The 25090-nt window shown below is 32.8% G+C and overlaps 1 protein-coding gene across 1 annotated transcript; it reads left to right on the top strand.

Annotated features, from left to right (window-relative positions):
• Positions 1–4734: 4734 nt before the first annotated feature.
• LOC124358142 lies at positions 4735–9296 on the top strand. The gene is made up of 6 exons (XM_046810435.1): positions 4735–4740; positions 6392–6637; positions 6782–6954; positions 7050–7267; positions 7478–7777; positions 7945–9296. Exons 1-6 carry the CDS (start codon positions 4735–4737, stop codon positions 9294–9296), a joined length of 2295 nt encoding a protein of 764 aa, XP_046666391.1.
• The last annotated feature ends 15794 nt before the right edge of the window (positions 9297–25090 follow it).

The raw sequence follows: 25090 nt of genomic DNA, 5'->3' as shown, positions 1-25090 counted from the left end.
AATATAGTGAATCTACTTTACGGACAGCAACCAGCTTACTGGTAGAGCAGTGCAGGAGAGGGTAGAACTAGACAATAATTAAGAATTCGATTTTTCATAGAGCTATAAAAATAACATAATGGCCTACTCTAAATCTCAACAACAAATGATAGAGCCTTTAATAGCTAAGGGGTGAATGACTCAATACGACTATACCTAAGACTGCCTACGCTAACTTTACAACTCTGCTCACTACCACCAATGAATATAAGACATATTACTGTATAGTACTTACAGTTATTACTCATGAAACTCCAAGAACTACGCCGATTCTATCTTCTTTCCATTCTACATTTAATTATCAAAACTAAAACTCTTATTTATCTGTCCAATCACTTTAATTTTATCTCTGATATTAGTGATCGACTTACAAGAAGGAGAGACACATTTCTATAAACCCAAATTTTTATTAGGTCGTTTACGATTCAGGCTTGTCACCTTTGATGGTGAGAAATCCTCCTTGATGATAGAAGTATTAAGGGGCGTGTTTGGTTCGAGGCGAGAGTCAGGGACTTGTGGTGGGGGGAGGTGGAGCGGTGTGGATATCAGATCCACATTCGTATCGATTTTATTCAGTATAATACATTACTAGTTTTAAGCAAAATTAATCAGGTTGGGCCAACCGTACGCACCTTTTTATAATAGATGTTTGAAAATGAGGCCATCATTATCAATACATTTTGCAGCACGTTTGTGTATTGCTTTTGTTACGTTTCTTAATTTTTCAGGACTTCCCTGTATCTGCACAGCCGAATCCATAATACGGGCAATTAATTCATCACGAGAATTCACGTTTGTCTTGTATACAATGTCTTTCATCCATCCCCAGATGCAATAATCCAATGGAGATAGATCTGGTGATCTTGGTGGCCAAGGGTGAGGCCCTCCACGACTAATCCAATGTCCAGGAAATTGATGATTTAAGTAAGCAGAAACGGCACGTGAAAAGTGGGGAGGTGCTCCGTCATGCTGGAATTACAAATTTGTCTGAGATGTAAAGGAACATTCTCTAACAGCTGCGGCAACTCTTCTTGAAGGAAATGCAAATAGAACTCAGCATTTAGGCGTCCAGGTAATATGAAAGGTCCAAACAGCCGATTGTGCAAAAGGCCACACCAGACATTGACGCTAAATCGGTGTTGAAAGTTCTGTTCCACTACCTCATGTGGATTTTCTTCTGCCCATGAGTGTTCATTGTGCAAGTTATTGACACCATCCCGAGTGAATTGTGCTTCATCCGTAAACAAAATATGCTTGTAGAGTTGATTATTAATATTCAAAAAGTTGCAAAACTCCAAGCGAAGCGGACCATCCCCTAGCTGTAGATGTTGAACCTTTTGTTTATGAAACAGATAAAATTTGTTTCGATTAAGTGACCTCCACACCGTTGACTGCGAAACTCCTATCCGCCTAGAAATACGTCGTGTACTTACACCTGGACTGCGATGAACAGCATTAATAACAATATCATCATCAAGTTGGACAGCTCGTTCATAATTGGTTCTAGTACTTGGTAGTGATCCTGTTTCCCGAAGAGTACGAAAAGTTCCTGAAATTTTTTTGGTATCTGGAATCCTCCTATTAGGGTAACGTAGTTCATATTCTTCTACAGCAGCTCTAGCATTACCATTACAGTAACCCAAAATAAAAACCATATCAGCGTATTCCACTGATGTAAATAAGTAAGGCATTTTTTCGCTGAATAAACAATCGAATTATAACTCACAGAAAAATTGCATTTAATAACACGATTCACAGAACCCGATCTCCTGCTGTAGCTTGCAAAACACCACTAATACACAGTTCTAACGTAACAGTACAGAATACCATTGTTGATCAGCTGTTATTTGTGCGTTACCAACTTAGAAATTAATAAAACAAAAACTGCATTTCGATGATTAGTAAACAAAATGGGAAAACGTTTGCTTCATTTATTTTCGAACATTTGATGTAAATTTTTATTAAAAAAAATACAACGTAATAAAACATGATATTTTTATTTACAAACAAATTTATTTAACAGTTAAGCTTGTTTTATCAATTTATCTCATCATTAAGGTCATTAAGGAACAAACATTTTGTTTTTGTTTTATTTTAACTAAATACCGTACGGTATTTCTTTACAGCTAGTAATGTATTATACTGAATAAAATCGATTTTTTGGTATTTATTTCTGTTTTATTTTAAACTTTGATTATATTAATTTTCTCAGAATTAAATTCTCTACAATTAATGTTTGTTGATTTTATGTATTTATTATTAATTTAACAAAGTTATTGTACATCAAACTTAAAAAAGCATTGTTTCGTGCCCCAATTTTTTGCATTTAACCCTGAATAACTCAAAAACTACTACAGGTACAGTTCTGAAACCTATTTTATTAGCTTTATCAGGTAAAGATACATAAGAATCCACGATATTTCTTACTTAATTAACCTTTCCAAAAGTTCAGTATGGCTTTATTTTACTCTTTACCCAGGAAATTCGGGCGAAATCTTTCGCTAGCTGTAACTCGCTAACGAAGCGTTTTCGGACCTATGTTTATATAACATTTTTTCATTATTTTTACTAGTACAATGTGCTGTAGAAGTGGGGGGAGAACTTCATGAATCACCCTGTATTGTTAGACTTTTTCTTTATCTTTCATTAAGAATTTTATTATTAAGTTCAGTAGTTATTTTATGTGAGTTAAGCATTTTACATATGTTTCTACTCAGTTATTGTTAATTTACTTTATATGATATGAGGTTGAGTGATAGAGAGGGCTGACAACACTAACTTCGCCTATTCAATATAAGCATTTTAAATTTCATTTCCTTTACTACTAATATAGTAACGACATAGGTTGGTACTAGTCTAGCCCAACATCATTTCCACAACCTATGTGCTGGTTCTATTTTCTTACTGCAAATTTAAATAGACTAACGCTTGTGCCTGTAATAACAAAAGCTTTGGCCCGAGTAGTACTGCATTTCAAAATACTTGTTACAATTATACTGTTTATTTTTTACTTCCAACTGTGTTTTAAGGTATTCTATGAATTGTGTCGGAAACTATATTTGATTATAATACAAATAGTGTTGTATGCATGGCACTTAAGATATGTATTGTGAACTGTGGACTTTTTTAGGAAAATTGCGGGAATGAAATAATCTTACGTGCTTATAAAGAATCGAAGAAATCTTTAAAAGCTAAAAATTTAAAGCAACAATGGCTTAAACGTGAATTTTTGGACCGCGACAAGCACCCTTGGGGAATGCTCTTAGACCCGATCAATCCTTTAAAGAGCAGCTATTGATGCTTAACGGTATGAGGAAGAGAAATATTGGGTAATAATTGATAGTCGTTGACCTGTAGATTAACTTACACCTTTATATTCCATAATAGTATTATCTGACTGCTTGTGGTTTACTGTTTTGTACGCTAGTCCAGGACGCCTACACCACACTCTTCCTACTTCCCACCACGTTTACCAAGTCTACTAGTCATTACGTTAATATTACAGCCATTAGGCTTCAGTCAACTGCAATACTTGACAGTTAGGTAGCTCCATTATTGCGAAACTGTGAAAAGAGTTTAGAGAGGAGGGGGCCGTAATCAGTTGGAAATATTGACGTACTGAGAGGTCTCTCCTCATCAGACGATCCATTGACGTCATCAATACGACTTCTGCCACTACAAGGAGGTCCGTGTCCACAAACAATTGTATTACAAACCTCGTATATACAAACATATGACAAATATGAGAGACTAAGTGATTTGAGAACTTAATGTTAAGGGTTATATTGGAGATTGACCGTGACCAAAATACTTGTGCATAAAAGTGTTTGCATGGTTGAAGGTACTATGGACTACCTATATTATCAGTTTGTTTATGGATTTAAAGTTACAAGAGAAATATATTTACCAAGTATGTAGCTCTAATGTCACGACACTCATATAATTGTGTTCTTTGTAATTGTATTTTACAAATTCTTTAAACGAGTTTTATTTTATAAAACGCATATACTGTGAATACCATTTGGCTTTGATAATATACGACTGCCGATTTTCAATTTTATATTGGTACAACACCCAGTGTAACAGAACGGCGGGGGCGTGTTTGGGATGACAACACAGCAACACTTGTGTCACACTTGATGTTGCCCTTGTTGTGTGTGTCACAACACTTGAGCCTTGCTGTCAGGTGCATGCCTGTGTCAAGGGGTTAATCCAACATTTCTTCAATCCTGACAAAACACCAATTTATTATTTAAAGTGAAGTGTTTTACTTCAAATAAATAAAGACAACTGCTTTCTTCAGCATGTCTCATTTAAATTAATTGTCTATGTACAGTAATTGTGTAATACATCTTTTTATCGAAATTATTAAATCAATATAAAGCTAAAGTAGATGCATTTTGTGTTTATGTAATGTCGGAAAAATAATATTTAAAAACTCTTTAAAAGTATTATTCATGTAAATCTGGTATTTTCCTTTATAGTTCAAAACACTATCGTGACTTTGCTATCTTTAAGATCAGAAAATATTAATAGATTGGTTCAAATGTCTATAGCGGATCTTCAGACAAGAAGCATGTGGATCCCAGAGCCCCATAAAGCCCAGTTGGTCCTTCAGATCATTTCATTTCAAGTTCTAGATTACCACAGAAGAAGAAGAATGTAAATTTTATGTATTCATCTATTTGACTACCTATGGGGGTCTGTTCCTCTAATCTTATACTGTTTTTTAAGATTTTACATTCACTTGTTCTAAATTATTACAATATTAAACATCCAACGTATTCTATAATGCATATTTTCACTAAAACCCCCTGAATAATTATCCTCTGTGTGACTGTAACTTAACTTCAAGACCTCAGCAGAGGTGCTGCACCACACCAAAACAGTATATTAAAACATCGACTTCACGCCAGTGAAATAAATAGTTATGTACAATACACGGACAAACCCCTCCTTTACTTTACCCATGCGTAGATTAAAAGAGTGATATATTGCTGTGCTAACGTTCAATGCAAAATTTCAAGTATATATATATATATATAAAATTCTATCACTGACAGATGGAACCACTGACAATCATACTTGACAGAATGTTTACATCCCCCAGTAAACAGAAGAAAAATTGCGTCGGCCTACTAAATGAAAGACTTTGCCGACGCTAAGCTAAATTTCTAAGTTAGATATGCAATAGCATAGAATTCATTAATGTACATGTAGAAATTTTTCAGAGAAAATTTCTAGCCTAAAGATAGTGGCTTTCTTGTGATATCTTGCCACTTGCTACATTTACAGTTTTTTTCAGTCAGTTGGCTTTCAATATCAGTGTTTAAATAATACAGATTTACACACCAAGTCACCGTAAAACGATTATAGTTAGGTTATATGCGTCAATATGTCACATGCTCAATAGGGTAACTATTTACTCTGCTATTTTTTCGTTGCCATCATGGTTACCTATAAAATTCGTGTAAACATATTATTTATGGAAGGATTGTGAAGGAAACAGGATTTTTCCGGACATTTTTCATCGTTAAGTGAAGCAATGAGGAAAGGAAAAAGGGCCCATTCCTCTCCCCCTTCCTTTTTATTTCCGCCATCTTGTTTTTGTCTGCCGTGACGATTGCCATTTGCTAGTGCCCTCTGGTCAGTCGTAGATTGTTGGTAGATGAATGCAGACGTATTGTGACCTGTATTCTGTAGTTCAGTTCTAATGATTGGTGTTGTATATAGTTTTTTTATTAAGTGCATGTTTTTAGAGTTAGTGAAGTTTACAAACAACATGGTGGTTGTGATTCCTGAATTAGGCGTGCCACAACGCTTTGGTATGATTTGTTTATTTTAACCTAGTTTGTAATTATGTATTTGGTTAGTTATTACCTGAAGAAGAGATCAGATTGTATATCTCGAAACGTAGTGTTACTGATTTATTGTTTCACTTAACGATGGCAAATGTCCTGTTTCCTTCATAAACATATTAGCTAACAACCAGCCTCTTCCAGTGCAGTGACATGCACCATCATCTAATTCAGTGTTTCTCATATAGAACTGAAGCTTCATTCACAGTTTTTGCGTATGTTAATTTTCGTGATTTAGAGCGGACAGATAGACAGTGACGAAATATTTACAGCCCCAAGAGTGGTAGGTATTGCTAACGCTCAATCAATAATTAGTTCTTCTTGTTAAACTCAATTAGTATGTTATTTGTGAAGAACATTGTACTAGTTCAAGTTATATTGGACACGTTCATATTTTTTTAGATTTTTTACCACTTACCTCTAAAATATCTGATCTTTCCTCAAAATTTGATCGTGTTATTAATAAACTGAATTTGCTTGATGGCCTGTCACAGGGAATTGAGGATATAAAACACGATTTATCCAGCATTAAAGCTTCTATTGCTGAATTGGAGTCTCGAGTCTCTGCTAATGAGTCCAAGATAACTGCTTTACAGCAAGACGTCCAATCACTTAAAGATTGCCCTCTAACTGAAAATCTAGAATCAATACTGGAGGAATCTAATGACAGAGCTCGTCGTGCCAATAATGTTATTGTGTATAGCTTATCTGAAAGCAAAAGTGGCGATGTGGCTATGAGAGTGCGTCACGATTTAGATAAGGTTCAAGCCTTGATTAATGCCTTCTGTCCATCCCAAACTGATCTTACCTTCTAGTGCTACCGTATTGGTGCTGCGACTAATAAAAAGGTGCGCCCCCTAAAACTCATTCTTCCTACTCTACAGGCTGTCATTGAGTTCTTGAGAAACTTTGATGAAAACGTCCTTCGTGGCATCGATCCCGACTTTGCTGATGTAAGAGTGTCAAGAGATCGCACACCCCGTGAACGTGATCATATCAACTTGAGGGACCAGCTCAAAGTGCGCTCAGAGAAGGGAGAGAAGAATCTCACTATAAGGTACGTGAATGGAACGCCGAAGATAATGAAGCAGGCTTCAAAATACTGAGCGGCGTAGTCAGCAGTGTCTACTATCAGAATGTTAATGGGTTAAGAACTAAAATTCAAGATATCAAACAGTCCATCCCTGTTTCTGTATACGATATTGTAGTCTTGACTGAGACCAATCTGAGTGATGACATATCCTCAGCCGAGCTCGGCCTTTCTAATTTCAAAGTATTTCGTTCTGATAGATCTTCTGCCTCAAGTTCCAAATCTAGTGGTGGTGGAGTATTGGTGGCTGTGAAAAATTCAATAATGGTTACCGAACTTAGTAACCATTTACTTATTGGACTTTGTTTAAAGTCCAATTGCATGTTTGGCTTGGCCCTCTGTGTTTATAAGTACTAGTCATCTTGAGAAACTATGTAAAACTGTAACCCGTTGTAAATTGGTCTTTTGACCGTTGGAAGTTAAATAAATAAATAAATACCACCGAATAAACCTGCTGAACCCTACTCGAACTTCTGTGACATTATTGAAGAGTTTTTGAGTACTGGTCCTGATTATGATGTGGTACTGCTGGTTGGTGATTTTAATCTCCCTGATGTTAATTGGTCTGACATGTCTCCACCTGCCAGCAATAAGTCATCTCAGCTATTGCGCGACCTGATGTCCTTGCACCGACTGTATCAGATTAATAGAGTTCTTAATGCTCGAGGGGTTATGCTTGACCTTGTATTCAGCAGTGATGAGAAGTGTCTCGTCTCTCCTGCCTCTGATCCTGTCTTGCCTTCTGAAGCTGCTCATCCTCCTCTTCACATCGAGGTACCCGTACAAACCTGTGGGTCGGTGTCCAATGTCGCAATGAATTATAACTTTATGCGATGCAACACTCAGGAAGTTTACAACGAGCTTAGTCTTTGCTGTGGTGAGGTGTTTTATCATATACCTGATAGTCATGATTTTTTTGATAAGTTTCAAAAGACCATTCATAATATTGTTCTGAAGCATACTCCATTGAAGAGAGAGGCGGTGTGTGTAGATTTCCATCATGGTTTTCTCCTGAGTTGAGGAGTGCTGTCATGTGCAAAAAGATCTTGCACAGAAAATACAAGGCTACTGGTACCTATGGGCATTATTTAGAATTCCAGAGGGCCCGACACCATTGTAAGAAGCTGAGTGACCTTTGCCATGCAACATACATGGAGCGAGTTAACAACTCTATTCCCCTAAATATCAAGGCTTTCTGGAGTTTTGTCAGGAACCTGAAATCTGAGTCTACCAGAGCAAATGAATATTTCTCGGATGATCAACGTGAATCTAGTCCTGAGGGTATATGTAACCTATTTGCTGATTATTTTGCATCCGTATATAGACCTTCGGTTGACCTCATCCCTCAGTTTGACTTCTCTACCCAGATCAATATGTCGTCTTGTTTGTTTAGGGTTGAGGATGTGGAGAGAAAACTTTCTTCATTGGACACTTCCAAGGGAACTGGGCCTGACTTGATTCCTCCATCCGTCTTGCGCTTCTGTGCTCCCATTATTGCGCCTCAACTTACAGTCATCTTCAATAGATTACTTGAGGATGGTATATTCCCTGATGGACTTAAGAGCTGTTTTATTGTGCCGATTCATAAGTCGTCTGATCCTTCTGATGTCCACAATTACCGACCTATTGCTATTCAGCCAGTTCTGGGGAAGATTTTCGAAAGCTTAGTTCTTGACTATGTGAGCTTCCAATTCAAAAATATCATAGCGCCGCTGCAACATGGCTTTGTCCGGGGTAGGTCAACAGTTAGCAACTTGGTTGTTTATGTGGATTACATTTTGTCTGCCTTCTCGAGTGGCGTCCAGGTCGATAGTGTTTATATTGCTTTTAGCAAAGCTTTTGATGCTTTCAGTCATGGGCACCTTCTGGCCAAACTTCACGGTTATGGTATATGTGGTAGCCTACTTTCTTGGTTTCACTCCTACTTAAGTGATAGAACTTTCCTAGTTAGTTTCGCTGGCGCCCTGTCAAGACCTTTCACCGCCAATTCTGGTGTCCCTCAGGGGCCACGCCTGGGCCCCTTTCTCTTCAATCTCTATATTAATGACTTGGTCAAGTCATTAAATGTTGACTGCCTAATGTTTGCGGATGATGACAAGGTCTTCCGTGCTGTTAGGGACCCTTCTGACACTGAGAGACTGCAGATGAACCTATGCTTAATTGAGAACTGGTGCATCACTAACGTTATGAGCATAAATGCCGCCAAATGTTTATTGGTTTCTTTCACTCGCTCTGCCCAACTTCTTGTGGTATCTGACTACGTGCTCAATGGAACTGGAACTGGAATCTCGCAGTACAATCGTCCGTGATCTGGGTGTCGTCTTCTCTGCAGATCTTAGCCCTGATAAGCATATTGACTTCATCTGCGGCAAAGCCCTACGAATGCTCAACTTCATACTAAGAGCTTCAAGGAGTGGTCTTGGCATTGTGGCGTTGAATATCCTATATAAGTCCTTGGTAAGGAGTATACTTGAAAACTGTTCTGTTGTCTGGTCTCCTTATCAGCACAATCACATTGAACGTCTAGACAGGATCCAGCGACGCTTCGTCCGAGCTGTCGGTGTTAGGCTGGGTCACAACTATTTTGATGTACCCATTGATCTAGTTGAGGCATCTCTTGGACTTCTCCCTCTGTCTACTAGAAGGCAACAGGCTGATTGACTTCGTTGCACGGTCGATTGTCCTGACCTACTCTGTCGCATTGATCTACGAGCTTCAAGATTGACCCGCTCATGTAACCTGTTTTTTGGTCGGTCGCACCCCACCAACCACATCATGCACGGCCCTCTTCCACGTTTACATCGACTGGGCAACCAGCTGTGTCACCAGTTCGACTTCTTTGATGACAGCCAATCTGTGATCAGAGGAATCTTCCAGAGTCGGGTTCCCCGGTGAATGTTTGTTTTCCGGAATGGAGTTCTCCTATATGAGTAAATAAATTATTATCTCGAGCTTACTTATTGTTTTATGTTTATGTATGTTATCGTTGTTTCTTGTCATTGTTATGTTAGCTATTGCTATTATTGTTAATACTGTTATTGTTATTATTATTCATATTGCTTTCCTCGTATTACCTCTATTTATTGAATTGTTGATTTAGTTTATTAAGTTTGCTTATTGATTTAGCTTATTGTTGGTTGACCAAAAAAAAATGTGATTGCTTAGTTATTGAATTGTTGTTTTAGTTTATTAAGTTTGCTTATTGATTTAGCTTATTGTTGGTTGACGTGCTTGCAATATGTTATTGTTTTGTTCTTTATTGATACCTTTGTATTGTTTTTCTATAATTTGTATTGCCATCTTGATATCCTTATCTGTAAAATGGTGTATTACCGTTGATAAATAATTAAATAAAATTTCTTGATGATCTAAATTTGGCCCCCTTCTCTTTTCTTCTTCGTGAGACTTATTTGGCATCAACATGTCATGATTTACCTTATCATTTTGAACTTTTAATACATTCTAGGTTAATTTAATATTCTATTAGTTGCTAAATACAATAGGATAGTTTGTTTACTGTGACAATCCTTAAATTGACTATTTACAAGGGTCATCTGGACCAAATGGACTAGACTCGATACATCTAGGTAGCTCTCGTTAAATTAACGCTTTAATGGACTTGCAAAATGCACAAGCCTATACTCCATAATGATAGTAGTTATACAGATTTTATTTCGTAGATTTTAATTGCCCACTGAATATATTAAATATTTCCATTCAAATTTAATTTGTATTTGTTTTTTAAGGAGCTGGTTTTTATTTAAGTTTTTGCCAAAAGTTAATTTTTAATTTATTTATTTATTTTATGGATATTATACATATAGATAGAATTTATTTCAAATAGATTTCATATATAGACACTTATACAGAATCATTAATTTATTTTTTATTTCATCTTAGCAGTGTAGCATTAGTTTTTATTTTTGTTAATTTCTAATTAATTCCATTTAGTAACATATTGCCAGAAATGTGTTTTATCATTTTATTTACTATTACTACTTACAAACACATAATAGTTTTGATATTTTTTTTACTTTTACAGTAAGTACTACTGATGTATGCTCGTTATGTGCGGATTTAATAGACTTATAAATATTTATATTTGTAATTGGTTTCAACTTTTGTTTTATTCAAATGCATCGATAATTAGATTTAATAAAACATCTTGTTTCTATTTCAGAGGAAATACGAAAATTTTACTTAATAAAATTGGTATTATCTTTAAATCGGTAATTCAATTATTTTGAGTTAAGATGATTTGAAAATCTGTTCAAATCAGGCTTACTGAGTATTCATTCCTGTGCCCTACTAAATAAAAATATTGACTACCTCATTATTGACTCAAAATAACAAAAGTTCAAATTCAGTCAACTGGATTGAATTCCAGCTCGATAGACCTAATTCGGATTGTGGAATCGTACTTTTTTGAAATAAGTCTCATCTTTTTTTTGAGAAATCATACATCACATATTTCTCAAACTTAAGCTACCTTTATTGGTTTGATTAAACAAATCCAATTATATTACAGTCAGTATTTTCTAACATACTGCACTAATTGAAATACCAACCGTTCTAATACGTTTATTTAATGTAAGAGATTACTTGACTGAAACAGTTTTCATAGCATAATTCAAGTTCACCCTTATAAATGCTGTCTTTTTATTATGGGTTTTATGTGTGTTTATACGGATCAGTAATGGATTTTGACCTCATCATCCAAGACCTTATTATTCCAGGATTATTGTATAATTGTTTTGAACTCATAATGTTTTGTGAGCATTAACTGTGAAATAATTCACTATTTCTATGGAAAACAAGTTACTCATATGTACCACAATATGTATTAGAGTGTTGTTTGTACATCTTATCACTGGGTTATCTGACGGAACGACGTTTGAAGAGAAACAGGTAAAATTTCAATAAAATTGTTATTAATCTAGTTATGGTTTCCAAGATAACAATAGCCTGTATGGAGAGGTTAACCATTCTTTCTTTTACAATTTTTCTATTTCATCATACAGATTTTCAATCGCTCCCCTGTTTCGTTTATAACAGGATTTTCATTTGTTATAGATATAATGTCTACATTTTATAAAGTTTTTTAGTTGCTAGCAAAACGAGTTTTTCCACAAACATTCATTTTTATATGATACTAATAAAGTTAAATCAATTAAGATAAGAATTCATTATAAATCGTTTTATCTGTAATCGAGACACAACTATAAATGCAATACAAACTGTTTATATAAGGCACAACAGGTGGACCTATTGTGCCTTATAATTCGTGGACGAAGAATAGTTTTAGTAGCATTGAGACAATTTGCACGATTCCCACTCTATTGGATATTCCGTGTGTTGTTTGCCACAAAACTCGGGTACACAGCAGGCAGCGTGATCGTGGTTATCGTGTGAAGTTTAACACCTGTCACCAGAAATTCATTTACTTTACTTTATGTGTGCTTTGTTTAATTATTCAATTAATAGTTGGAATATTTATAAAATGAAACAGTTTATCATAGATGAAGAAAACTCGCCTAAGTATTCTATGTACAAAAAAACCCAAGTCTAAAATAAATTAAATTAAATATTAATATGCATATATTAAATATTATATATATACATGCATATAATTAATTAATAAAATAAACCTTTAAAACCAATATTAACATAATAAATAAACGTATAACGTACAATAATACGGTGCCCTGTATCATTTTTGTTATATTAAAGACTTTAACAATATTAAATTATAGTAATTTAATTTCTTCAGTAATAAAGTAAATTTAAAACTTTACATATTAGGCCTTTATTTAAAAATTCAACTGATGGTACAGGAACTTAAACATTTTTGTTTATTTCCAGGAATGAAATTTAAACTTATAATTTTAATGGTAATGTCTAACTTTTTTACAGAAGTTATACACAATTTTTCAGCTTGATATCCATCATAGCTTAACGCATTCACTATTTTGGATGTCATAAATTCAGTATAGGACTCTTGTATTACAGTCAAGGTGGGCGGTAAAACAATTTCAATGCTATAGGTGAAAAACAATCAGTTAAAATAGGCTTGAGAAGCTTACATGATAGATCTCTAGTTATTCATCATACAATACATCTGTGGTTCTTTTTGTATTTCTCCCACAGTTATTAATTAAATACAAGCAATTGCGTGATGCAGACCTATATTTAGATTGGATAATTTCCTTGGTTATTAGTACTTGAGACACAGATTCACAACTTAAAAAAATAATGTATGAATGTATTCTATTCACAGCTGCACATAAAGTAGGCCACTAAAGAAGACTGGCCTGGGCATCATTATAAGTACATTGGTGGATCTTCAAGAATATTCCTACTTGGAATTTCCTTACAAAAACTATTCACGTTTTCCTTAGCGAGAAATCCAGATCAGACTGTTTTATCGTATCTTTTAAAGTACAGTAATATTAAATATCGCAGTGCTCAGCAATGTTTAAAGATCAAAACCCACGCTAAAAAATAAATATGTATACATATATAATAGTATAGCGTCATAATTTTTTGAATTTTTACCAGAATATTATGTTATGACACATAGAATTAAACCGGAAAAAAGTAAGACTAATTGTTCAGATGTTTATATTGAAGCTGTGAATTATTTAAAAAAATATCAATTCATGAAAATAAAAAATGTTTTGTGCTTTGTTTCTTGTACTAATATCTTGCAGACTAAAGTTGTTAACAAATCTGACGAGCAAGCGGGTACTTAATAGGGGCGCTCTTGGGTAGCTCTCTTTGATCAAGAACAGAGTTAAATCTTTGAGTATTACTGTGAGTTGGATTATTACAAATATTATTAAATCAATTCAGTTAATAGTTTCAATTCAGGCTTCAATCAGTGTGAATGAAAACATTCGCTCTTTAGGTTTGCAGGCCCCTAGTGCAAAATCTCTGACATAATATTGGAAAAAACACAGATAATTAAACTAAGACCGCAGATATATCAAATATTAGGATGTTGTTAAGTTTTACTAATTAATTAGTAACTAATTCAGAACTTACCATTTTCCAAATAGCGTTTAACCGTATATTTCAATATAAACGATAAGGATTATACTATTTTTACCTACCAACCATCTAGCTAGTTTCACATTAGTGTGGAACACCGGTTTTACGTGCAACCCCTTGATGGGATTTATGGTGATGCACGTCCTCTTAACGTCCCCTAAATATGGGATACACGTCTCTAGCATATTACATTGATTATAAATAAATAAATATATAAACATATATATATATATATATATATATATATATATATATATATATATATATATATATGTTTTTTAATAAAAATAAATACTAAATATGTCATAAATACTTCGTTTAACATTTTACATGACTTAAATCACCATATCTGGACCCAGGTTTTATTGTGACAAGTAACAAGTTAACACAGTTCATGTTGGGCTAATTGTTTCTTGTTCAATCAAAGAATTACTTTTTAAATATTTTCTACATTGAATAAGTTCATGTACAGCTTTATCGCATCTTTAAACTGTTCTCATGTAATAACCATTCAGGCAGAAACTCTCCAAACTGTTCTAAGGGGTTCGTTAATTATTCAGGTACACGGAGTAGTGAAACTCGCACACCTACTTTGGTGTTGTACAATTTGGCTTGTAATTGTATTTATGAAAACATGCACATTTTAGTAAGTGACCGGTTGCTATTACCAAATTATATCTCATATAATTGAACCAACAAAAGCTTTTTTTATTTTTTTATCCTACGGTAGAGCAATTTTATGAAAGATCCTACTTGTAACCTTTATAAATACGCTCCGTTTGACAACAATTTATTATAATATACAATTATTTAAATAATAGTGCCATTTTACTAGTGCACTACTTTTAACTGATTACTCAAAGGACTGTAACAAAAACTGTCTTTATATTAATGGCTGAACAGAGTTTATAATGAGTATGGAATGCTTTACTTCAGTTTATTAATGTACTGCTAACATTATAGTAGTTGTAGTAAATTAATTAAGTATTTATTCATCCTCTTTCATTTTTTTATTGAAATAAACTATTTATTATGTTAGTATTATTAGACATGTTAAAAAATATTACTAAAATAACTATACATTCAACATAATGATCTATTGAACAAAAAAAAATATTTCCATTATTTTGCAGTTTTTTGCTACTAAAGAAATTCGTTTCTAGTAAATAAAAGAAATTTATAATACTAATAGCACTTGCTATCGGTTTCCTGTGACTCCAAAAGTTATAAAACACTTATAAAAATCTCTAATATATTAAACAGTAATACTCTAAACTTTATCTTTACTTCGGAAGTAGAAAACAGGAAGCATTCCCTAGGCTGCCTTTACCCCTAGACCAAACTGCTTTTCTTAGCTTATCAATAACTTTCGTTTCTTCTAACATGTACAACATATTAGACGTCGTAGATTGGGGAAGCAAGACGTTTAATATATTAACGTAACAAAGAGCTGATACCTCTCAACTGTGACATGTTTGTTGCTGCCAGTTTTTGCAAGCGTACCGTGTAATTTAAAGACTTGCATTTTTTTATAACTGATGCAAACAGCTGATACCTTTCAACTGATCACTTTAAAGGTAAACTTGCTGGAGCCGGGAGCAGCAAACATTTAGTCTTTTAATATTTATCAGCTGTTTTATATAGATTATAAATATTTTACAAGATACTAACTATTTTTAATTTTTTGACGTGACAACGTCTTAAATTAGGTTGCGGCTCGGAGTCACTCATGAAAAAGTGTAACGCCCGGTAACGTTACGATGCCCGTCCAGTGGGTCCGCCGCACGGGATAAAGCAGATAACTATGTTTATTCGTGAAAATGTGGAGTGCTTAGATTCGTCATTTACAACAACTACAACAATAAAGGTAAATAATTGTACACTGATATTTCATTATCGTAAACTATGATTGATTGATTAATTGTTAGATTGACACAAAAGTTGAGAAACTGAGTTTATAGGTTATGTCATACTATTGACAAATGTTGATAGTGTTAAGTAAATTATTAGTTTAAATCACTCTGTAATCAATCGTAATTCAGTCGATTGAGAAGAAACAGCGCGTATTGCTAGTCAAACATTTAAAATAACAAATTATATAACCTCTAACCTGTCATAACAGTGCGACCAAACAAACGAACTAAACCGACCAATCACCACGCGCGGAGTTAGAAATTTAACTGTGTTTAGCAAGAATTTCAAATTCCAATTTTAGTAAATGTTTTATTCAACTTTACCATTTACAATAACAAATTTTAATTAATTTCAAATTATGTACAATGTTTTAGTAAACAAAATATATTTCTATAGTTAAAATTTGTGCAATTCTTATTTTCATTCAATTCCTTGTTCTTATTGTCAATTTAATAATATTCATATCAATAAATATTCTACCGAGAAAAAGACGTTTGTCACGTAAAATCTTCGCCGGTAAAACCGACTTTACAGGTAACCATAATTTTTTTTTTTTAATATCAACGGTTCTTTTTTTAACGGATTCCGTCAACGCATAAGCGAGCATGAACAATTTAAAAATATGCTTGGACAAGCCGAGAGCAACGACAACTCATACTTCTCAACTGTTACATTATTTATTAATTTTATAAATTTTAATACCTACATTTAGGAATTTATATCAAAACAACAGATAACAGCAGTCTTATTATATATCATAATCTAGTGGATAATCATCTATGACTTTTATATATTTGTATGCAGTTGTTCCTAGAGTAGCCATCAATTATAATGGTGATTTAGTCATAAGGTTCATTAACCTTATTTATTAATATATAGTGCTGAACCTTACTTTAATTTAAAACAATTCTTAACTTAACTTTCAAATCCATACATTAAAATCCTTCAATTACCTGAATTGCTAAAACGATTATAAATCATGTGTTTTTAAAAGAACCTTCCGACAAAACATCTCTAGTTACCGTTGTTTCCGTGTTTGTTTGTGTCAGTGACTTTGTTCAAGTTCATTATAAAGCAATAGCTTTCACTGTTTTACAGAAATTGCCTTCAGTTCTCATTACACTGCCGAAACAATGAAGTTCCAATCATCACAGTTGCTAATTTAATTGAATCTGAAAGTGCTCAGTTCCATTTGGAGCTGTGTGTTGTTTTCTCTTATGTGGTATTTTTATCATAAGAAAATTATGAAAATAAGGTAGTAATTAAATACTGTCAAATGGAATTACCACTTCAAATTGGAGTAAAGTAAGATCAAACACTCCAAAAAAAACACAAATTATGTTTAATTCTTACCTTTTCTAAAATTTAATGCCCTTAAAAATCACTAACGAAGAAGTTTCAACTCAAATATTTGTCTTTCGGGTATCTCTAATGCCTCTAATTTTTCTGAGCATTGTGTAAAATGGTGTTGTTTTATCTATATTTCAATGATATCGCATAATAACCAGTTAGGAATATCCTTATACTGAAAATCTTTATATGATAAAGGCAGCTATGATTATTTTTAGCGTTAATGGAGAATGTACTATATTTCTCAAGCCTTTATGTCTTGGGTTTGATTCAAAATTGTTTACTAATATTCCTCTACTTTGCTGCTAAGGATGCTTTAAACCCTAAATGCCACAGAGATCTGATTCCTACTGAGCGATTGTTATATTACATGTTTTCTTATACGAGCTACATTTTCCTCGACTTGTGAAGGATTCAAAAATACAAGTTCAAGAGTAGTGCTATACTTTATTTGTACTATTATTACACATTTAATTATTGTATAATTACTTTAATAATTTTTATATAAACAATAATTGAATTCTATTCACCGCATTAATGTTCTTAAATACGTTAAAATTGGAATTTTACTGTGTTTTCTATTACATGTAATTTTCTTAATACACTCATTTTTCAACATTGAAGGTAGTTGAGGTTTGTAATGTGAAAGTATGTGTCGTAATAAACTTCTTTACATGATATACAAAAATGAATTTAATTAAGTACATTTATGCAAAGACTTTTTAAAACGATAGTGTTGAATTTCATTCAAAAAATCGATTATTTTCTTGCTGATTTCATTCAAAGAGATGCAAACATTTAAATATCCTTATCTAAACGTAAGCAAGTAGTGTTAATTCTAGAGGTCTGGTTGGCTACTTCACAGTTCAATCAGTTCAAATCCTCTTGAAAGTCTGGAAAATCTGTGGAAAGTGAGTGAATAGGACACTTATCTCATGGCGTAACTGTTGAGTGAAGCTTCATCTTGCTGATGGAACATTATTTTTATTGTTTAACACATTGACTGTGGAGAATGTACATTTCTACTATGTTTTATATCTCTGCTGCCCTTGAGTTGGTACATTACTCGTGTCGCAGTGAAGGTGTTCAAACAAAGACACATCTGACAAAGCAAATTGTCCTTCAATACCTGGCAATAACAAGCAATAGAATGGAATGGACAATTTTTCTTCATTGAGGTAAAATTACGGCCACACTGGCCAATCAAACTTTTAATCTCAAACAATAATAATATCTAAATATAACACTCAAAAGAAAAAACCTCATAAAAGTTACTTTTACAAATGCACATCTCATGCATTACAATTTACATCAGTACAGACGTATCTATTGAGAAGCAAGACACCAATCCACGATCATACGGTTAAGAAAACTCCACCCCTAAATACCAACTCTAATGGTGTCTGGTAAGGAATACCAACTTCTATAGGCAATGACAGTGAAGGATCGGTCTAACAATAGAGGCAAACAAAGAGTGCTCTTTCATGTAATATAACATACCAACAGGGAATAGAGTACTTGGCTGTGTTGGTTCTTCATTATTAAGATTTATTTTTTACTCCAAAAATAAATAAATAAATATTTTTTGTTTCATCATCATGAAACCTTTGGTTTCGAAAGGCCTCGTAAAAAAAAACAATTTGGGAAAAGTATTGTTTTCATTAACATTTAGTTATGCTTAAAGAATTTTCCAATTGCTTCAAGAACCTTCAATTCAACTAATAATATTCCTATGTAATATTCCTGATATACTACGGTCCTGTTACTACGGTATATATCTTCCCGAGGGTAACATTGAAGAGTTATCCGTGAAGCCAGTGTATTCCAGTCTAAATAGATATGTAGTGAGATAAAGTTAAAGGTGGAAAATCGGCTCGTGAAAGACTATCTCCGAAGGGGAAGGCAGTATATTATCAAAGCCTGAACAATAATAATCAGATGAGATTACTGATATTGCTAGTTGTTTACACTGCAACACACTTAAGAAACCTTTACTTTTATAAAGCTAATTTAACCCTAATATGTGTTTTATTAGAAATTTAAAACATTGAGTATGGAGTGGATAAAAATCATTGCTTGTTGTCATCGTTTTCTTTTAGGAAGATTCTGTGTTTACTGAATTGGGGGAAATAATTATTCACCGTTGGCGTCGATTTGGAGTTTAAGCTCACAGATAATATTTAAAACAATGAATGAAACGTTCACAGACTGACGTCATCAAAAGAAACAGGATTGGATTCACCAGTTGCGTAACCTTTGGTTTTATTCATTCCTAATCAGATTAGTTATTGCTTCACTTACTTTTTTTTAAAGCACTTTTTCTCCTCTAATGTTACTGTTTACCAACCAATCGAATGGAGGATATTATTTTCTTCTCTCACATAGTATGGACATTTATGAACATTTTAAAATAATTTCCGTTTTTTTACTGAAATCCGTTAAAAAATTATAGACGAATGTTATTGCAAAGTTACAAGCATTTAACGAAATACAATCTGCCCGTGTTTAAAGTATAACTATCACTTTTTATCATAGCGTACTTTGTAACAATACACCACATCTGTATTTGGAGGAAATTCGTTAATAAGTGTATTTACCTCCGAAAAATTCCAAAAACATTAATGTGACAAATAGGCAGTGAATTAATTAATTATGAGTAATGAAAAAATTGCCCACGGTACAAATTTACACAGTGCTATACGCATAGGAATAATATATACAAGAGGTCTCTTGATTTTCATTTGCAATAATTAATTTTGTTTCTATAATAATATATCACTTTTGAAAATATTCAAGATCAAATTATATAGTAATACATTTTAAATTTAATATTGTAACTTGAGTCTACGTGACGATAAAATTGAATAGAACATGAATTTATTTTAACATGTCTTAATTGATAGAGAATATTTATATTTTAAACAAAATTGTTATTACTGAAATTTTTATAACAATAGCATTTATTGAATTAGGTAATAGCTAGCACTGTAATTTGATTAACATTCGATTAGTAATGGAAAAATTAATTCTAACCGTACTGAAATGCCTTTAGTCAGCAAGTTTTATCCGTGATAAGGAACAATCGTTTTGTCAACAATGACTGAAAAAATATTAATCCATTTGATTAAACGCTTTCTCAAAGCTTCCTCTCTCTTACAACAGGAATAGAATTTGCAGAAAGTAATGCATATTTTATAAATTTATCTGAAAGTGTAAATTATCTGAATTTATAATTTCAACATTTCAAAATTTACACATGAATTAATAATCTTTTATTTTAACCTACTATAAGTGTATAGTGCGTTCCAATTTATAAAATATATCTTGTAAACATAGTGTTAAAAATATGATGTTCAAATGAATCGGTAAAAAAAGAGTTAGATCTAAAAATAATTAATAAGATTTTTTTTATAATAATATTAAAACATGTGATATTGAATGGTACAGAAATACGTTTCACATATATAATTAAAGTCTTACATATTATTTATCATTAGGTTACATTGTGTTTTTTGCTGAACTCTATATATATATATATATATATATATATATATATATATATATATATATATATATATATATATATATATATATATATATATATATAATTTCAATAAACATTGAATCGCAAAAAGTACTTGCTCCGCCGGGAGTCGAACCCGGATCTCTCACTTGCCGGGTGAATGTGCTACCATTACACCACAGAGCGCTTACTTTTTCCGATTCAATTATTTTGTATTTGGCCGTATCTGTCACATATGTGTTTAAATAAGCAAACTAACATATGATCGGAAGACCAAATACCTGTCAAACGACTTTTTTATTTACATTAAATTGTATAAATGGCAATAGCCTTATTTAATTTCAATAAACATTGAATCGCAAAAAGTACTTGCTCCGCCGGGAGTCGAACCCGGATCTCTCACTTGCCGGGTGAATGTGCTACCATATATATATATATATATATATATATATATATATATATATATATATATATATATATATATATATATACTCGTATACGTACATTACTAGACAATGGCCACCGTAAGTTCCATACTTGTTTAATTTCCTGCCATTTATCCCAAAGAGCATATTTTTTTTCAGTTCAAGGATAAAAGAAACGAAAGTTACATTGTACCAATTACCTGTATTTTAAGTATTTAGACCACATTTTGCAGAACTACATCACTGTCTCAATGCACGTTATCTGGGAGTGTGCAGTGAAAATAAATAATACTATGAAGAAATATAAAACTCTTCAACAGATGCTATAAGCAACGTGCAACCTTTGACTGAGCTACCATGCCGTAAGTTTGATCTCAAAGGTTTGACTCTATACAAATTTATAGCGGTTTACAATGTGTTTAAGCCGTGTTCATCAACATCAACTATTGCAACTATCACTTTCCCTATCAACTATCTGAGACAGATTTAACTGGTTACACCGTCCTTATCAGTTGCGTGAAATTAATTTTACGTAAATAATAAAACTTGAAACTGTTGTAATTTTAATAAATAATAGAATAAACAAAACAATAATAGAATTATCTAAAATTTAAGCAACCAATGTACTAATGAGCATACGGTGATCTATACGTACCTGACTTTAGGTTATATGTTACACATAATGTTACTCCTGTATTTAAGAACTGCCCACCTAAATAAAAAACGTAGTTTAAACCACAGTCTCCACTGAGGCTGGAAATTAATGGATGTGCTATATAGATACAATAAAAGATAAGCCCTGATGATAAATACATTCACAACAGTTGATTTTTTATTTAGTAGCGTATAGTCAGTCTTATAAAATTTCAAATGGACGTCATTATTTATGCGTATCCCTCTTTTTGGTGCGGTTTTTAGGAATATGTTTTATTTGAATAACATTTTTAATTTATTTACTGTTTGGTCCGGCCTTACGATAAAATTCTCTCTATCCGGTAAATATTGTTTATTATATCCAGTGTGGATTGTTAGCAGATCAAACGTTGTAGCTATTACCGACAACCTCAAGTTTACAACTTTAATCCGTCTTCATCTTGTATAGATTGGTCCGGTTGTCGTCGAATTTGCAGCAAAGTATTCTCTTAATGAGCCCTTTGATTTTATCTTGTATTACTCAACCTACAGTTATGCTATCATTTAAATTTTGCTTTATGCTCCTCGTGGCCCTCTCCTGATGTGATGAAATGTAAGCTATTACAGCACATACAACAACACCAAGAAGTAAAATAAAGAAAAAAAGTAGTAAGAAAGAAGTAAATGGGGGCCATTTTGAGCATTTACTTTGAGCTTAAAAAAGGTTGAGGTAAGATTTCAACATTAAGTTTAATTATTTTAAGTTTAATATAGCACTGCTTAGTATTAAGAATAAGTCTGAACAGATGAGTTAAGAAAAAATAGTGTTTTTTAGCGTAATCGTTCAATAAAACTTTGACAAGCCGATGTTTCGTACTGGATTGAGATAGACACCTCTGTCTGGGGTATTGTTCTTCTTTTAAAAATACCTTTAAAATGAAGTGTCATTTGAAGGGGGTTTGCATTTAAAAATTTTGACTTGACCCCCCAACCACCACCCCCCCATTTTGGGTTGAGGGGCTAAGTTCTCGTGTAGCGCAAAATCATTATTTGTCATTATATAACTACCCCCCAAAGGATATTGGTTAGCTTAATTCCGTTCAAAAGTTAGAAGGAGGGGTGGGACTTTTGGGACACCCGGTATATTTAGTTATAACATGGATATTTAAAATGTTACTGTTTTGATTGTAATGGTTGAAAAACGTAACGCCATATCATCCCTATATTGTACTGTCATAAATTTTGAATTACGTATTAGCGTATATGAATTATTTATTCCTAGCAATTTTTTTTCAGAGGCATGCAACTTATACAGTATCGATTGTTCCTCTTATGTTGTTTGTTAAGGTCCTGGCACAGATCAGTGGGCTATGAGGACGGGCAGCATAAGATTTAAAAGGGGGACTGCCTCTCCTTCAAATCCAAACATTATCTTTTAGAAACTAAATTGGCTTTTGAAAGGGATAACAACTTCTTTGTATTTAATGCACACATAGCCAATTAGTTTAACTTGCCTATCGCAATAATACAATTTTCAATTTTAAGTAATTTAACATAAATAATTATAAACAAATTATTATCTTGCACACAACAAAACTACAGCCATTAGAGACAGCGGTGTATTTTGGTATTTCTTAATAATTTCTCTTCTTACTTTGTTCCTAACGACTTGACTTTAACGAAGCGTTCGTTTCAAAGTTTGAATTGTGTCTGTAACAATGTTAGGAACAAACAACTTTTCTCATTAATCATATTATGATTTTCAATGATACGTTGATTAATAGATGACATTTCCACTGGCAGAATATTTGAGCATGAAAAATGAAAATATTACTATAAATATATATAGTATAGAATATTATAGAATACCGTTATTTAAAAAAATCACTACCATTAAAGAGCACTACTTGTCAGCGACGTCCCGTTGCACAATAATATGTATTAATTACATAGTCAACTTAAAGTAAAAGCATGCAAATAACCAGGAAACCAATATTCTTGATAAGCTTTAACGTACCTAAAATTACTATGCATACAGTGTATACGGATAAATTGAATAAAATCATTTTTTTTCAGTTTAAATAATCGTTCTTGTTTAAGTTTAATTTGGAAATATTAAATATAGTCGACCAAGTTCGTTATTAAACAAAATTATATTCTAGTTCATTTAACCAAATACCTGCCAGAAATACGTTTGTACCGATTGTATTAAATTGTAATTCTGGGGTAACTGGATTACCGGTGGAAGGAGTAGGCCCAGAAGAATGATAAGGACTGGACTGTACAAAAGAGGCTGCTATCAGCGAGGCGCGCTTCGCAGATGGCAGTGTTTGATAACGAAATTGAGAGGTGGGGTGAGGTAGACGCGCTGTACCTCCCGTCTCAGTTGATCGGAAGTTATAGTAAAGAGTAGACTTTGATAGTGCTTAGAGTTAATCTTTTGCTAATCATCATCGAAACTGCGGGTAAGTGAACCTTTTAACTGGAGTCCAGTCAATATTCATTCTTAGTTATTTTGAATAATTTTGGGGAAAGAAAAATTGTAAAAATTAAATTTAATGGGAATTTATGAACTTGTCCTTTTGATCTGTGCAATATAAAACTTGTTAGAGCAGTGAGCACATGTATATAAAATTTTATGTAAAAATACTAAAAGAGTTTTGTGGTTGTTACAGATGCTTTCAGCAATAATTTTTAATTCTCGAACACTGAAGAATTTTTATAATACAAATTTCTAACACTGAAAAGAAGTAATATTTAAAGTAAAGTAAAGAAAATTAGTAACAAATAAAATTGAATTTTGAACATAAATTAAAGTGAAGAATTGCCAGATCAGATTAGAGTGTGAAAGTTTTGAATTTTGAAAATTGAATAAAAGACAAGCTGTAAGAACTTTGTACATTTTTGGAGTGACGAATATATTACAAGTTTGAATTTAAAAGTCATCAAGAAGTTTTTATTTTAATTTTAAATCCAGTAATTATTTTCTAGAAGAAGTTTTATTTTATTTATTTTAGAAGATTTTCTTTTATTTTTGAACCTTCCCAAAAGTTTAAATTTCAAAGCTAACCCCTCATGTGCTATTAAAACGGTACACGTTTATTTCATTTAATATATGCCATACTGGTTATACTTATTGATTCTTACATATTACACATCTATATTAAGGTCAAAATTAACCACTTGATTTTTCACAAAGGTGTTTTAG

The sequence above is a fragment of the Homalodisca vitripennis genome, chromosome 3, assembly GCF_021130785.1.
Source record: "Homalodisca vitripennis isolate AUS2020 chromosome 3, UT_GWSS_2.1, whole genome shotgun sequence".
In the NCBI taxonomy this organism is placed as follows: domain Eukaryota; kingdom Metazoa; phylum Arthropoda; class Insecta; order Hemiptera; family Cicadellidae; genus Homalodisca; species Homalodisca vitripennis.
The sequence above is the reverse complement of the archived record's forward strand: the minus strand, read 5'-3'. Positions and strand labels throughout refer to the sequence as shown.